Source organism: Oncorhynchus mykiss, chromosome 2 (assembly GCF_013265735.2).
Source record: "Oncorhynchus mykiss isolate Arlee chromosome 2, USDA_OmykA_1.1, whole genome shotgun sequence".
Lineage (NCBI taxonomy): Eukaryota > Metazoa > Chordata > Actinopteri > Salmoniformes > Salmonidae > Oncorhynchus > Oncorhynchus mykiss.
Genome location: NC_048566.1, coordinates 59,766,048 through 59,782,482, shown reverse-complemented (window position 1 = coordinate 59,782,482; position 16,435 = coordinate 59,766,048). Strand labels below are relative to the sequence as shown.

The 16,435-nt window shown below is 40.7% G+C and overlaps 1 protein-coding gene across 2 annotated transcripts; it reads right to left on the bottom strand.

Annotated features, from left to right (window-relative positions):
* Positions 1-625: 625 nt before the first annotated feature.
* On the bottom strand, positions 626-8,320 carry LOC110492759 (prosaposin receptor GPR37-like). 2 transcript variants are annotated; one of them, XM_021567236.2, is made up of 2 exons: positions 6,672-8,320; positions 626-1,896 (listed from the first exon to the last, which is right to left on the bottom strand). In XM_021567236.2, the coding sequence occupies exons 1-2, from the start codon at positions 7,719-7,721 to the stop codon at positions 1,063-1,065; spliced, it is 1,884 nt and encodes a 627-aa protein (XP_021422911.2). In that variant the 5' UTR covers positions 7,722-8,320; the 3' UTR covers positions 626-1,062. The 2 variants fall into 2 exon arrangements, with proteins under 2 accessions (XP_021422911.2, XP_021422919.1); XM_021567244.2 differs by having other exon boundaries at positions 8,118-8,320.
* Positions 8,321-16,435: the final 8,115 nt, after the last annotated feature.

Sequence of the window (16,435 nt, the reverse complement as noted above, 5' to 3'; positions counted from 1 at the left end):
TCCTTGCTGAGCGTCCTTTCAGGTTATGACGATATAGGACTCATTTCACTGTGGATATAGATACTTTTGTACCTGTTTCCTCCAGCATCTTCACAAGGTCCTTTGCTGTTATTCTGGGATTGATTTGCACTTTTCGCACCAAAGTACATTCATCTCTAGGAGACAGAACGCGTCTCCTTACTGAGCTGTATGACGGCTGCGTGGTCCCATGGTGTTTAAACTTGCGTACTATTGTTTGTACAGATGAACGTGGTACCTTCAGGCATTTGGAAATTGCTCCCAAGGATGAATTTGTGGTCTACAAATTATGTTTTACCTGAGGTCTGATTTCTGTTGATTTTCTCATGATGTCAAGCAAAGAGGCACTGAGTTTGAAGGTAGGCCTTGAAATACATCCACAGGTACACCTCCAATTGCCTCAAATGATGTCATTTAGCTTATCAGAAGCTTCTAAAGCCATGACATCATTTTCTGGAATATTCCAAGCTGTTAAAAAAGGCACAGTCAACTTAGTGTATGTAAACTTCTGACCCACTGGAATTGTGATACAGTGAATTATAAGTGAAATCATTTCTATGTAAACAATTGTTGGAAAAGTTACTTGTGTGATGTACAAAGTAGATGCCCTCACCGACTTGCCAAAACTATAGTTTGTTAACAAGAAATTTGTGGAGTGGTTGAAAAACAAGATTTAATGACGCCAACTTAAGTGTATGTAAACTTCCGACTTCAACTGTATATACACACAACTTGAGTAAACCGAGACATATGTTTACCAGAGTTACGTCAATTAAATTCAAAGTCAATTCAGGAAATTAAGTGAACATTTAGAATAGGGCGTGCCCTCTAAACTCCTAAATTGTTGGGATTAAAACATTTACTAATCCTAACTGTAAGGGTCTCCCAGACTCAGATTAAGCATATCCCCAGACTAGCTAGCATCATGGAGTAAATTTAATCCGGGTGCCGGGAAACCAGCCCAATGGGTTTACAGTCCGATCTCTTGACCTCTTCCCAGGGCAGTTGTAACATCTGATGGAGGTCATGACCTTTTGTCCCTTCTTAGCAGTGGGTCGCCGCAGTGGTGTAGGAGGAGGATGCCTCCCTGTGGACGGTGCTGAAGGGCGACAGCTCCAGGTCGGTGGTGGTGCACTCGTGCTCGTTCTCCTCACTGGTAGTGGCAGAGGTGGAAGATCTGGGCGGGCCACACTCGTCACAGCAGCAGCAGCAGCAGTCCAGGAAGGCCCGGCTGAAGGGCTGGCACAGGCAGAACAGCAGGACAGGTGTCACTGCCGATTTACAGAACAACAGCAGCTGGCTGACCAGATGGAGAATGTCCAGGGTCCGTCTGGGAATACCCGCCGCCATGTAGACAGTGACGATGTTGCAGATGTTCTCTGGGATGATGCAGAAGCCATAGAGGATGGCCAAAGCCACAACTGTGCAGTTCATCTGGCTCTCCTGATGGATCTGTTTCTTGTTGCCGCGCACACAGGCCCGCTCGGCCTGCCGGATCTTACAGGCGGTCACCAGGGAGCTGCCAATGGTGAACAGCGTGGGTAGGCAGAAGTAGCAGCCAAAGTACCACCAGAGGCGAGCACCATCATAGGTCAGGCCCAGCATGTAGAGCGTGTCAGGGAGCTCGGTGGAGATACGAACCACGCAGCGCTGGCAGGGCGTCACATCCGGAGGCTCGCCATCTTCAGTGACCAGCTGGCGGATCAGGAGCTCTGGCAGGGCCAATAGGAGAGCCCCGATCCAGATAACGGCCAGCTTGGCGGCCGTGGAGGCACAGTTCTCAATCATCTCATAGTACATCTGGACGTTGTTGGCAGCGCGGAAGCGGTCGATGCACAAAGCGCACAGGGTAAAGGTGGTAACCCCTAGGGAGGCGACCTGGAAGGACAAAGAGAAGGGAGGAAAAGGTAAGATACTATCCAGTTAATGTGTTATTACTGCACATTAACAATACAGTGAGAGTTATTTTGTTTTTGATTGAGAAACAAGTATAGAAAATGTATCCAGTCTCCAGATACTTCTCCTTGTTGTATAGCACCTTGGGAATCTGGATAATATACCAAGGCCCCAGAGCCACGTTGCTCTCTGAAAAGACCAAAAGAATGTGTCCACTGTAAACCATCCATGTTTTAAAGACCGCTTGGAACAATTTTCAAATGACAATGGTACAGCACAGAATACTAGACGTCAACAGGTTTAGAGAGAGGGAGAGACATCTTCCATAAAGAGCTTATGTTTTGACAGAGCACTCGAATGTCCAGACTCGTTTTAATAAATGACAAACAGATTTTTCCGTCCTTCATCGCACACTAGATCCTCATTTCCCATACTGAGATGTTTGAAAGTAGCCATGAGTAATGTGTTATGAGTGATACTGTTTTAACGAGTCGGGAGACTCCATTTGTATGCCAAAGGGTGAACTTTAGACTTACACTTATTTTTAGAGCACCAGCTTATAATATTGGTGACTTTGTAACGTGATAAAGAAGGAGCACAGTGTATCGTGCTGTGTGCGAGGGAGACCAGTTGCAGTCCTCGATGGTTACAGTATGCAGTTCTCATTTCATAGCCTAATCGAGTTATGGACTTGGCAAGAGAGCCAGCTCATATTCATGATTAAATAACATGAACACAAACTGCAGACCATGAGGCATGGAGATTAATATCTCAATGCAATATCTCTATCCCTACACCCAGATCTTCACTATGCTCCAATTTTTTGCTATCACAATACAGCCACAAAAGTGTTGCAAATGTGGTTGCTTTTTCACCCAAATCTTACACGCTAATACACATAGAACTCAGAGACAGCAGATGTGCAGTTTACATTGAGTGTTGTCTTCTAGACTGTGTAGGTGTGATATGTTCTTTTGTTGCTAGGCTTGATCATTGTGACTGCCTCCTTATGGGCCTTGGCAGAGGAAGGTGTAAACACAGGAGCCAGTGCCTGAGCCAGAGAAGCCGTGAGTACTGTCAGACGTACAGGGGCAGGCTTTGATCTGTCTGGTCCTTATGGCCTCAGAGAGAGTGAGTGAGAGATCTGTTGCACTTCACAAACAGCATCATTTGTATGGAGCCCTTTACACTCCTACCCGTAGTATACGGGTTGAAAATTGAAGATTTGGGCATTGATAAGCGTTTAAATTGGAACGCAGCGGCTGTACAGCAACATCCTATAAATGATGTCAGGGCTCAGGCTCTGCAATTCACAGCGCTGTTCTTAACTTGAGCACCCCTACGCGACAAGAAGTTGACACCATCCCTCCCTCTAATTGTCTGGGTGAGGGAATGCTTTAAATGAAGAGGAATCTATGTATTTTGAAATCTGAGACGTTGAGGATATAATAAAAAACGCTTTGATGTCATACAAGCAAGCCAGACACTCTAAATTAATATTTCCATGTCATAAAACTCATGTCATATCATGTCATGTGAATGTTTATGATCACTATGTTAAATGTACAGTTACAAGATGACATGGCGTCATACCCTGGATTGTCCTGAACAAAATGAGCCTTTGTTTGTTATCAGGAGAAGATAATTATGGTAAGGTTTGCCAAATGGATGACGGGGGAGAGCTTTGTATGCATCTCTGTCTGTTGAGTAAAGGTGGTCGAGAGTTTTTTTTTTCTCTGGTTGCACATGTGACATGTTGGTAAAAAAAAAAAGCAATACCTCGAGACTTCTTTAATATTAGACATCGCGCACCAACTGTTAATGCCGGGCAGGCCTTGTGTAACTAACCTTGGTCACCTTTGTGTCCATAATGACACATTTTCATGTGACTGAGAGTACTTCAGTTGCCACAGGAACCATTAGAATTAATGGCCCCACTGTTTCTGTAATTACGCTCCATTAAATGCTTGATTACCGAGTCACTTAACATAATGAGGATGCCGCTGCCGCTATGCATTTAATGTTCTTACCATGGAGGTAGGTGACTCAAAGAGACTTAAACTGCTAGGTCTGGAACTGTGGTTTTAAAATGGCCTACAGGGCGGCAGGTAGCCTAGTGTTTTAATACCTTTGGGCCAGTAACCGAAAGGTTGCTGGTTTGAATCCCCGAGCCGACTAGATGAAAAATCTGCCGATGTGCCCTTTGGTAAGGCTCTCAATTGCTCTGCATTAGAGTGTATGTCAAATGTAAATGTTGGACTTACAAACTCTGTCACTAAGCAGCTTACAGACATATTTGGATTGTTTGGGTCTTTGTGTCGTGGTTTATCTGTCTTGTTGTCATCATGTACAATATGCATGCCCGGGCAGATGTATTTAGCCACCCGTAGAATCTTTTAAATCTAGATGATTTCCTCTTCTAAAAGGAGTGTGCTTCCTTCTCCGGGTAAATAATGAACACATTTCCCATGAAAGGCACTCAGGACCCGCAGTATGATAGTGAACCCCTGCAAGATTCATCCATCTTACACAAAGTACATTTCTGTGACTGTGAGAACAGACAGACTGGTAAAAGGCAGGAGATTAAGTCAAAGAGGTCTGTGGAAGAGGAGAGGATTGGACTGTATAAAACAGAGACAGGTACACCAAGTCCTAGGGTTTTGCACTTGTGGAGATCTGAAAGGATTGGATAGATGTAAACAGTAGGGAAAATTTCACCTAGCCTATCAAGGACAATGTGGGTCCGTCAATGTGTTGATTATACTCATTCAATCAGATCTGTGTTTATTCCAATCAAAGCTACTTTCACCAAGAAAGTGCATAGCTGTTGAGGTGCATCGTTTTAACGGGGTGACCTTAATCACAGTTTATTTTGCAAACTGTATAAGGTGTTCCAAGTTCTTGGAATGCATAAGATCTAGGGCAGGGATCGTCAACTAGATTCAGTCACGGGCTGATTTTTTCTTGAGCGGTTGGTCGAGGGGCCGGAACATAATTATAAATAATTTATAGAGTGCAAATTGACCGCAAGAAGCCCAAACATATTTGTTTGAATAAAACGTAATAATTTTAAACCTTGCTTACATTTGTATACCACATTTGTATACCATCTCTACATGTGTGAGAATACTTGGGAACATATTTAATGAGTTAAAATCACTCGGAACTGATTTCCTGGTGTTTTTACAGTCTTTAATGTCCCAATTTTTGATTACTTAAAAAATGTTTTGTTCAGAAAGCTCACTTTAATGTGTGTTTAGATTTGTGTAACTCTGTAAAACATGTTATTTTAGAGGCTATGCACAATGTCTATGTGATCCCTCAACACCTAATTTAACCATTGCATATTTTACAATAGATGGCTGACAAAAGAGCTGCCTTACTGCTGAAATAGACATGGTAAACGGATGCAATATGAGGTTTGGATCTGTGCAGTAATTACTGACGCCCACTGTCTCATTGTTTAGACTAGAGAGAAAGTAGGACTGTAACCCTATCTCTGACCATAGATTGCCTAGGGGCATTTACTTCTGTATCTAGCCAGTGACAGGTCACCTAAGAGTTTGAAACAACAGGTTGAGGTGACATTGCAGAACAAGTAATCTAAACCTGATACACTTCACACCAACCTGGTCTCAGAGCATTTTGTATTGTTCTGTACGTAAATTTGTGACACTCCATTTGGTATGATATATTACGTTTGGTATGGTATGTATTAATTTGTGGATGTCCATCATCCATTTTCATGATATGTTACAAATTACAATTGATATGTTACGAATTTGCAAAATGTACACTATGTTAAGAATTTACAAAACATATGATATGCTAAGAATTCTAATTTGTTGTGGCTAATGTTAGCAAGCTGGCTAACGTTAGCTAGGCTAGGGGTAAGGGTTAAGAGTTAGGGTTAGCTAAAAAATAAAATTGTAATTTAGCAGACGCTCTAATGCAGAGCGACTTACATGAGCAATTAGGGTGCCTTGCTCAAAGGCACTCTGGCAGGTGATTCACCTAGTCGTCTCAGGGATTCAAACCCGCATCCTTTCGGTTACTGCCCCAACGCTCTTAACCGCTAGGCTACCTGTGTTAAGTGTTAAGGTTAGAGGAAGGGTTAGCTTACATTCTAGTTGCAAAGTAGCTAAAAGTTAAAAGTGGTTAAAAGTTTCTTATTAGCTAAAATGCTAAAGTTGGCCATGGTAAGATTCAAACATGCAACCTTTGGGTTGCTAGACATTTGCATTATATGGGGCGGCAGGGTAGCCTAGTGGTTAGAAACTGGAAGGTTGCAAGTTCAAATCCCAGAGCTGACAAAATACAAATCTGTCTTTCTGCCCCTGAACAGGCAGTTAACCCACTGTTCCTAGGCTGTCATTGAAAATAAGAATTTGTTCTTAACTGACTTGCCTAGGTAAATAAAGGTAAAAAAAGAGATATATATATATGCCCGATCTACCACCCTCCTTTATTTTTTGCCTTAAGTAACCTTCAGTTTCATGTAACCATACCAAACGTATCATATCATACTAAATTCAGTGGCCCAGATTTACTATGCTATGTCTAGTTTATGAGACCAGGCTGTGCACATAATTGAGCACAGATCATTGCATGTCATATGAAGTACCTACCATGCATATAATGTAGATATGACAAGTGACAAGAAAGAGAGTTATTGACAGCAAACTTTGAACAGGGACCCCACTTCAACACCCAATCATAACACTCACTCAAGTAACACAATAGCTAGTGGGAATTACCTCAATATAGGGGATGATTTTACAGGAGAACTCCCCCAACAACCAGTTCTTGGTTAGTTCATGGAATATCACCAGCGGCAGGCAGAAAAAGATGACAACAAAATCCCAAAGGGCGAGATTGGCAAGAAGAGAATTTGAAATACTTCTCATGTAGTAGTTGTGGCACACAATGCACATGATTGCCATATTCCCAATTATTCCAAAAGTAAAAATGATGACTGAAATGATCATGATGGCATATGATTCTGCTGTTATGGGGTAAAAGTTAGTTTTTACATATTTTCTCTTTGTTTGAGGATTGAGAGGAATCAGTGTGGTATAGTCCTGGAGGTCTGGTAAAGTGAACTGTTCATAATCACTGGCATCAAATGGCAAGTCTGTTGACTGGTTCTGGGCCATAGGTTTAGGCAGCGGTTTCCACATGGCCAACAGTGCATCCAAAGACGCATCTGACAGCATGGTTGGCTCACTTATTTTGTTATCTTTCTTACTGCCATCCTTCACATTTCTTCTCCGACGGCTTACAGTCCCTCTTTTGTGTCTGCAGATCCGTTTGTGCTCGTTACGGTGGTGCCCTTCTCGCGTGCGTCTCATGGAGGGGTTTAAATGACCATATACAAAATTCCGCGTTTCCATGGTTGGATGCTGCTCGGTGTCCAACTTTTCCACCTCGAGGCTCTCAGACTTTCCATCCTCGAGTAACGTAACATAATCGGTTCCATTTGAAGAATGGCCTTTGCGCACGATTGTTCTTTCATTCATAACTCTTTTCATATTAACAGTCCCATTCATGTTATCCACCAATGTCCTAACCACATCCCAAGACGATGCACTTGAGGTATGCACCCTTTTACTGTCCATTTCGTTGACAACTCTGCCATACACAGAGTGCCAACTCTGCCTACTATTGGTTTTGTTTACGTTCCCGTTAGTGACGGCATACTCATGTCTAGGAGTAACATTTGTCTTTGTCTTCTCCCGGTGTATTTGAGTGAAAACAACCTCTCTACAAAGTGAAAAGCACAGTAATCTCAATAGTAGTACTAGCATTGTGTATCCTAAAACACGCGACAATAGGGGCTTGTGTTCCAAAGTGATGTATCCATTGATGTTTAGGCTACCAAATCGGAGACGACAGAACCAACGCCAAACCTCAATTCACAAGTTTGAAACATTGTTCTTTGACAGCGTCATTCAATAGTTGTCAAACCCTCGTCCAATTAGATAACGTGCACTATGCAATTGTCAGGTGCTTCTCAGAATTCAACGTGGTCTCAGAGCATTTCGTATTATTGCAGAATTGCGCCAAAGGGAAGTTCAGCAACGTTTCTTTCCTAACCCTGTGTAGGAAGTGTCCTTGAATCTCGGCACTGCCTCAATGAAGATTGTATAGATTGTAAAAGATGTAAGTGGCCACAATATCGCATTTCCAAATCCAAATCATACCCGTCTAAAGTCTGCAGTTTCCTGGTGTGGTAGCATGTCCGAATAGCTCCCTGTGTAGTTACTAGTACCCTCAGGTCCGGGGCGACAAATCTGAGATGGAGTGCGTTATTGTCGGGGACGTGCCAAGCTCAGTCTGGAGCTGCACACCGCTTGTGATATGAACATCGCTGAGAGAACAGAGAAGAGAAGGGCTCCCCTGGAGGCCTGACAGGCCTCAGAATCCTTGAGTTTAAAAGGCATTTCACGGTTGCGCGTATTGGGGCGCTGGGTTAATGAATGCACTCATTGTCTTTTTTTTTTTTACTAAACAGGTGCCCCTGCTATCAGCGATGTAAAAATACCAGCGTACTATTCGATACTTCTATATTCATGTGGATGATACCATGATTGTTGATCATTCGATTTGAATCATAAATAATGATGAATGAGAAAGTTATAGAGGCATAAATATCATACCCCCGAACATGCTAGCCCCCCTCCTATTTGTAATGGTGAGATGTAAGGTAAGAATGTTTTGGGGGTATGATCTTTGTGGCTCTGTAACTTCTCTCTCATCATTATTTACAATTAATTTAGGATTATTCGTAATCATGGAAGCATCCACATGAATCTAGATTTGTTCAGAAACATATTCTATTTTTATTTACATTGACACAATACATTATTTACCATTGATTTCTGTTGTGCACAAAATAATCTGACACACAACCAAAACAAACTGCAAATGCATTCAACAAGTTTGTCAAGTCACAAGCTTGATGTAGTCATTGCTTGCTAGGAATATGGGACCAAATACTAAACCTTCAACTATTTTAATACAAATACTTTTGGTACCCTAAAATGGGGGAACTATGTACAAAAAGTGCTGTAATTTCTAAACGGTTCACTGACATGGATGAAAATATTAAAAGCAACAAAAAATGTGTCAATGTCCAAATACTTTTGGACCTCACTGTATATAATGAAACAATTACCATCCCGTAATGTATAAGGCCATGTATAAAAATGATGGACAGGCCATTATTTTGGCTATGCCCCCATGGGATGACAATGCCCTCATCCACAGGGCACGAGTGGTCACTGAATGGTTTGATGAGCGTTTTCCACCACCATCAATAAAACACCAAATAATGGAATTTCTCATGGAAGAATGGTGTCACATCTCTCCAATAGAGTTCCAGCCAATTGTAGAATGCATGCCATGGTGCATTGAAGCTGTTCTGGCTCGTGGTGGTCCGAAGCCCTATTTACACAGTTTATGTTGGTGTTACCTTTATTTTGGCATCTATCCAAACATGGATGACATGTCTGTTAAGTAGGCAGGCCATGGAAAAACTGGGACAATTTCAGCTTCCAGGAATTGTGCAGAGAGCCTTGCGACATGGGGTCGTGCATTATTTTTGCTGAAGCATGTGGTGATAGCAGTGGATAAATGTCATGACAATGGACCTCAGGATCTCTTCACGGTATCTCTCTGCATTCAAATTCCCATCGATAAAATGTAATTGTGTTCGTTGTCTGTAGCTTCTGCCTGCCTATTACTAACCCCACACGATTCTATACACGTGGTCTGCGGTGTGAGGCCGGTTGGACGTCCTGCCAAATTCTCTAAAACAATGTTGGAGGCAGCTTATGGTAGGGCAATTAACATTAAAATATCTGGCAACAGCTTTGGTGGTGGACATTCTTGCAGTCAGCATGCGAATTGCTGGCTCCCTCAAAACTTAAGATATCTGTGTAATTGTGTTGTGTGTCAAAACTGCACATTTTAGTGAGACCTTTTATTGTCCCCAGCACAAGGTGCACCCGTGTAATGATGATGCTGTTTAATCAGCTTCTTGATATGCCACACCTGTCTGTTGGATGGATCATCTTGGCAAATGACAAATGCTCATGAACAGAGATGTAAACAAATGTGTGCAGAACATTTGAGAGAAATAAGCTTTTTCTGCATATGGAACATTTCTGGGATCTTTTATTTCAGCTCATGAAACATGGGAAAAACTATTTACATGTTGTTTTTATATTTTTGTTCAGTTACTTCAGAAAGTATTCACACCCCTTGACTTATTTCACATTGTGTTGTAATACAGCCTGAATTCAAAATTGATTAATTGATTGTAATTTTGTCCGCACAGATCTACACAAAATATGCCATAATGACAGTCTTTTTTGGAAATGAATATTTATAAAGCTATTTCTGAGTTTTGTGACAGCTCTCCTTGGTTGAAAAATGTCTATGTTTTTCTGTGGCTAGGCGCTGACCTAACATAATTGCATGGTGTGCTTTCACCGTAAAGCCTTTTTGAAATCAAACACTGTGGCTGGATTAACTTAAATTGTGTATAATACTTGTACAGTGGGGCAAAAAAGTATTTAGTCAGCCACCAATTGGGCAAGTTCTCCAACTTAAAAAGATGAGAGAGGCCTGTAATTTTCATCATAGGTACACTTCAACTATGACAGACAAAATGAGAAAAAAAATCCAGAAAATCACATTGTAGGATTTTTAATACATTTATTTGCAAAGAGGTTTTATTTTTCAGTTTAGCCTTCTGGCCTACTCTAGGCGACCAGCCTCTCCCCTTATGAAGCATAGTCTACTAGCCTACTACTGACGCTACAAGTGTGATTCAGAAATGAGGGAGAATTAAAGAACAATGGATTAACTTTTTCAATGCTAGTTAAGGATACTATAGTTACTATAGTATCTTTGTTGCTATTGTATCCTTAACTAGAATTGAAAAAGTTAATCCGTTGTTATTTCAGAAATTAGGGGGATGGATTTTTTATTAATCACGCTTGTAACATTTCACACTGAATTTATTAACTTTTATTTGAATTCTGGTGCCGCTCTGCACACACAAGTTGTTAGCTAGCAAATTAGTTTTGGTACAACGTTTAACCTACTCTCTGAAGTTCAAAGACACTCAAATTTCCTTCATAGAAGCTAGTCCTCCGTAGGTATAATTCTGTGGACCTAATTCAGATAATGCATGTCATAACAAGAAGTTGCCCAGTGCTTCACAGCAAGCCTCCTCCTCCACCCTCTCTCACTCTCCCCACCTGCAAAATTTCAGTTGTATCTCACACCCTATACTTGCATGTAAACAACTATAACTTTTGCCCACTCTCATAGCAAGCTGCTCTATCCACAGTGGTTAGTGAAATAATTTAATGTAAGCTAAATTAAGAAAAGAAATGGTGCAGAACTTTATTTTTCTGGTTGGAAGAGTGGAACAGAAAAAAATAGTTCTGTTCAGAAAGAAACGATTCAAAACTTATTTCTGTTCCAACCCCTGATTTGCATATTTCCAATATGGACAGCATACTCTGAAGTGTGCGTGTGCCAGCGGCGGCTTGCTAATAAAAGCGTTAGAAGCGGCGCCCCCCTTGTGATTGGTCAAAAAAAGTTAAAATATATATTACATCATTCATGGATTAGGTTTTAAATGCTCATAAAAGTGCTGTAAATGTGTACATTTTCCAGTTTAAAAAATATATTGTTCATAACGAGCTGTTCAATTAATCACTACTCTGCCCCTCAGTGACAGCCAGCTCTGCCTCCGTGGGCGCATAGGTCTTGTGAATATTGCCTCAACTGTTTTGCCAGCTATGTTCTTTGAAGGGTAACTGCCAAAATGAAATCGCAGGATTTCACAGCATAAATTATAACAACACAAAGTAAATGGACCGTCCTGGGGTGCTCCAATGTGCGTTTGTTCAGTCAGAACGTCTGGGTCTGCTCTAGTCTCCTCCTCCGAATGAGTCTCATGCACCAGACGGCTTACTTCCATGCATGTGAGACTAGATGTGCTCCATCAGGTACAGATGTTGCTAAACCAAAAAGCTAATTGTAATTACCTTGTTAATAAATAATCATAACAGTCATGGGAGCCTGGGACATGATAAACCGGACAACTACATCCAATAAGAGTCGAAGGATGGAGAGATACACTATCTAGAACCTTCTCATCCTGGATCTGGAAGGACAAAAAGCCTGTCCAATTGTATTGTTTCTCCCTGATGTTTATAAGGTTCAACTGTCGGTCACAGGGTGACATTTTGTGTGGACTAAAACAGCATAAAACAGGTTTATCACAAAGCATGATCAAATGTTTTAGCCAGCTACAGAAACATTGAGAAATTGTTAGGTTTATTGTTTTGTAAAATTGTCCAGCTAGCTATCCACATTTGATAAGCAGCTAACTAGCTATAGGAAGCAGGTAGCTTGGTAGCTAGTTCGTCTTTCTAAACTAATATCTGACCAACTCAGAAATATGCATCATGCTTTGCCACATTACGTTAGCTAGCTTTCCTGGTACACTCCTGGTACACTCGTTCTTTCGTGAACTGGCTACTCATTTTATAGTGTAATGCAGTAGTGGTCATTTGTTTTTTGACATTCAAAAGTGAATGCTGTTGTTCAAGCACTCTACAGTTGAAGTCGGAAGTTTACATACACCTTAGCCAAATGCATTTAAACTCAGTTTTTCACAATTCCAACATTTAATCGAAGTAAAAATTCCCTGTCTTAGGTCAGTTAGGATAACCACTTTATTTTAAGAATGTGAAATGTCAGAATAATAGTAGAGAGAATTATTTATTTCAGCTTGTATTTCTTTCATCACATTCCCAGTGGGTCAGAAGTTTACATACATTCAAATAGTATTTGGTAGCATTGCCTTAAATTGTTTAACTTGGGTCAAACGTTTCGGGTAGCCTTCCACAATCTTCCCACAATAAGTTGGGTTAATTTTGGCCCATTCCTCCTGACAGAGCTGGTGTAACTGAGTCAGGTTTGTAGGCCTCCTTGATCGCACATACTTTTTCAGTTCTACCCACACATTTTTTATAGGATTGAGGTCAGGGCTTTGTGATGGCCACTCCAATACCTTGACTTTGTTATCCTTAAGCCATTTTGACACAACTTTGTAAGTTTGCTTGGGGTCATTGTCCATTTGGAAGACCCATTTTCGACCAAGCTTTAACTTCCTGACTGATGTCTTGAGATGTCGCTTCAATATATCCACACAATTTCCCTACCTCATGATGCCATCTATTTTATGAAGTGCACCAGTCCCTCCTGCAGGAAAGCACCCCCACAACATGATGCTGCTACCCCGTGCTTCATGGTTGGGATGGTGTTCTTTGGCTTGCAAGCCTCCCCCTTTTTCCTCCAAGCATAATGATGGTCATTATGGCCAAACAGTTCTATTTTTGTTTCATTAGACCAGAAGACATTTCTCCAAAAAGCACGATCTTTGTCCCCGTGTGCAGTTGCAAACCGTAGTCTGGCTATTTCATGGCGGTTTTGGAGCAGTGGCTTCTTCCTTGCTGAGCGGCATTTCAGGTTATATCGATATAGGACTCGTTTTACTGTGGATATACATACTTTTGTACCTGTTTCTTCCAGGATCTTCACAAGGTCCTTTGCTTTTGTTCTGGGATTGATTTGCACTTTTCGCACCATAGTACATTCATCTCTAGGAGACAGAAAGCGTCTCCTTCTTGAACGGTATGACGGCTGCGTCATGGTGTTTATACTTGAGTACAATTGTTTGTACAGATGAACGTGGTACTTTCAGGTGTTTGGAAATTGCTCCCAAGGATGAACCAGACTTGTGGAAGTCTACAAATGATTTGGCTGATTTATTTTGATTTTCCCATGATGTCAAGCAAAGAGGCACTGAGTTTGAAGGTAGGCCTTGAAATACATCCACAGGTACACCTCCAATTGACTCAAATTATGTCAATTAGCCTTTCAGAATCTTCAAAAGCAATGGCATAATTTTCTGGACTTTTCAAAGCTGTTTAAAGGCACAGTGAACTTAATGTATGTAAATGTCTGACCCATTGGAATTGTGATACAGTGAATTATAAGTGAAATAATCTGTCTGTAAACAATTGTTGGAAAAATTACTTGCGTGATGCACAAACTAGATGTCCTAACTGACTGTTCAAAACTATAGTTAGTTAAAAATACATTTTTGGAGTGGTTGAAAAATGTGTTTTAATGACTCCAACCTAAGTGTATGTAAAATTCCGACTTCAACTCTATATATCGCCTCAAAGAAACTTCCGGTAGTTTGAAAACTTGTCATGATATTTCTGTCATGCTGCTTTGTTGACAACTCCAACCACCACATGTACTCAGCAAATCAGTGGCCAATGCTGGGATGTGCAATAGCTTATTTTGTGAATAAAGGAAAAACCTGCACTCACAGAATTATTCTTTAAGTTCAGTTCTTTTAGCGGAGGTCAGAACACACTGCATTTTACCAAAACATGTTCTGACTTCTCTTGCTCAAAAAATTATTTAAACCTTGAAGAATATTTTAGTTAGTGACGGATTTTCTTTTAGTCAAGTATATTCCTTTCGAATCCAGAACCCAAATACTTTTTGCTACTACCAACATTTGAGCTGAGCACACCACTTTCTCTTTCTATATAACTAAATTTGCCCTCCTTATAAACAATGCCATTTTTAGACACTTTTAGGAATGGTCAAGTTTACAAAACTTAGTGCACCCTCTTCGTAACAAAATGTTGTTTTGGGAAGAGAAAACTGTATTGAGATTAAATGCTTTACAGATGAGAAAATGATCAGAATGTCGGCCAACTTTCATCGTGATAAAGCTCATTTATTCTCTGTTTGTGTGTTGGTAGCAATGATGAATGTGTGTGTATACATTGTCTATGGTTGGTTAATTGGTTCTCAGCCAGTCTCAGCTGGCTAGCAATCTTGCTGCCAATTCAGTGATGCTATTTAGCGAATGGCAAGCTGACAATATTGAAATGACCATGTTAGGTATGCTTACCAAGCCAGTCTAATAGATGTCAATACAATTAGTGGGGTGGTTATTTTGTGTATTGTTCTGTATTCTGTTGTCAGTGATACATAATCTGATTCCACCAACATGCGCTTTCAACCCCTAGCTTTGCATAAGGTGAAGGTAAATTGGCCAACATTTTTACAAGCTGACGGCGAAGACAACAACATTTACAGTAAGCATGGTAAAAACATAAATTGGGTAGTGTTTGTATGTTTTGTGATGTTGTTATGGAGATATAGGTGGTTAGGGGAGCCTGAGGTCCACATATTATCTTTCAGACTGTGTAATCAATTTAGTCTAACGCTCTTCTCTTTTTACCTTTTCTTTTTGAAAAACTCAGCTTATCTGGAGTCATTCCACAGTACCCTGCTGAAAAATACCCCAAGGCGGGGGCATTTTGGATACACAATCCCGGGGGGAATGTACACAACTTGCGGTTATGGAGCTCAACAAGATTGAACAGAAGAAAACAAAAAGTCTATATACAGTGAGGTCAAATGAGGTGCCACCAACCTCCTGTGGTAGAAAAGGTGTGTCACCCTGTTCCTGGAGAGCTACCCTCCTTTAGGTTTTCGCTCCAACCCAAGTTGTAACTAACATGGTTCAGTTTATAAATCAGCTAATTATGCTAGATTAAGGTAGGAGTGAAAACCTACAGGATGGTAGCTCTCCAGAAACAAGGTTAGAGAGCTCTGATTTAGAACCACCATCAAATAAAACTTGATATTTTCTATCAATCTTTAAAATGTGTCTGCTCTTATGGATTCACATAAGATATTTAGGTAAGCTGTACTGGGCTCTGTAGAATCAAATAGATGCTAGACATTCAGATATCCAATGAATGTTTGTTTATTTGTCAAATTCTAAAAGACAGGGGAGTGTACACTATTTAATGCTAACTCAAGAGAACTGGGTATTCAATAACAATGTTGTATGATAAACGTAACATACAAAAACATTGTATGAACAGTGTAGTTCAATGTGTCCGAGTGTGTCTCAGGTGTAGAGACACACAAGTGCATATAACTGTAGCTACAGATTGTTATACCAGATAATGTGATTTACCCAAAGATGTTCTTGTCTATTCAAGTCTTCTCTCATTGATCGAGACAGATGGGTGTCCACCCCAAAGTGCTGTATGTCATGATGACAGAGACCTGTCTCGATCAATGAATGATAAGACATGAAATACACACGATGGCGGCAAACATATTGTTGGATAACTTTATGGAGCAAAGAATAATGGGGCATTTTCTAAATTCAAACTGAACACTGACATTTTATGAGACTCCTGTTTCCCTGAATGGGGGACAAAGTGGGCATCGCTAAGGTTGGTTGAAAATTCTCTGTGCTTCACCAAACAGTACCTATCCTGTAACTCCCAGTATTGGATACAAAAAATATTTGGTTAAATCCCATTATCTGGTGTAAAAATCTGTAGTTCAGAGAACCTCCCCCACTGTAACACAATAGTATGTTAGC

What these genes read in the sequence shown, in the direction of transcription:
- LOC110492759 (XM_021567236.2), bottom strand. Translation starts at nt 7,721, where the DNA reads ATGCTAGTACTACTATTGAGATTACTGTGCTTTTCACTTTGTAGAGAG. An exon ending in AAATCATCCCCTATATTGAG is followed by an intron (nt 1,897 to 6,671) that starts GTAATTCCCACT and finishes TTGTCCTTCCAG; the next exon opens with GTCGCCTCCCTAGGGGTTAC.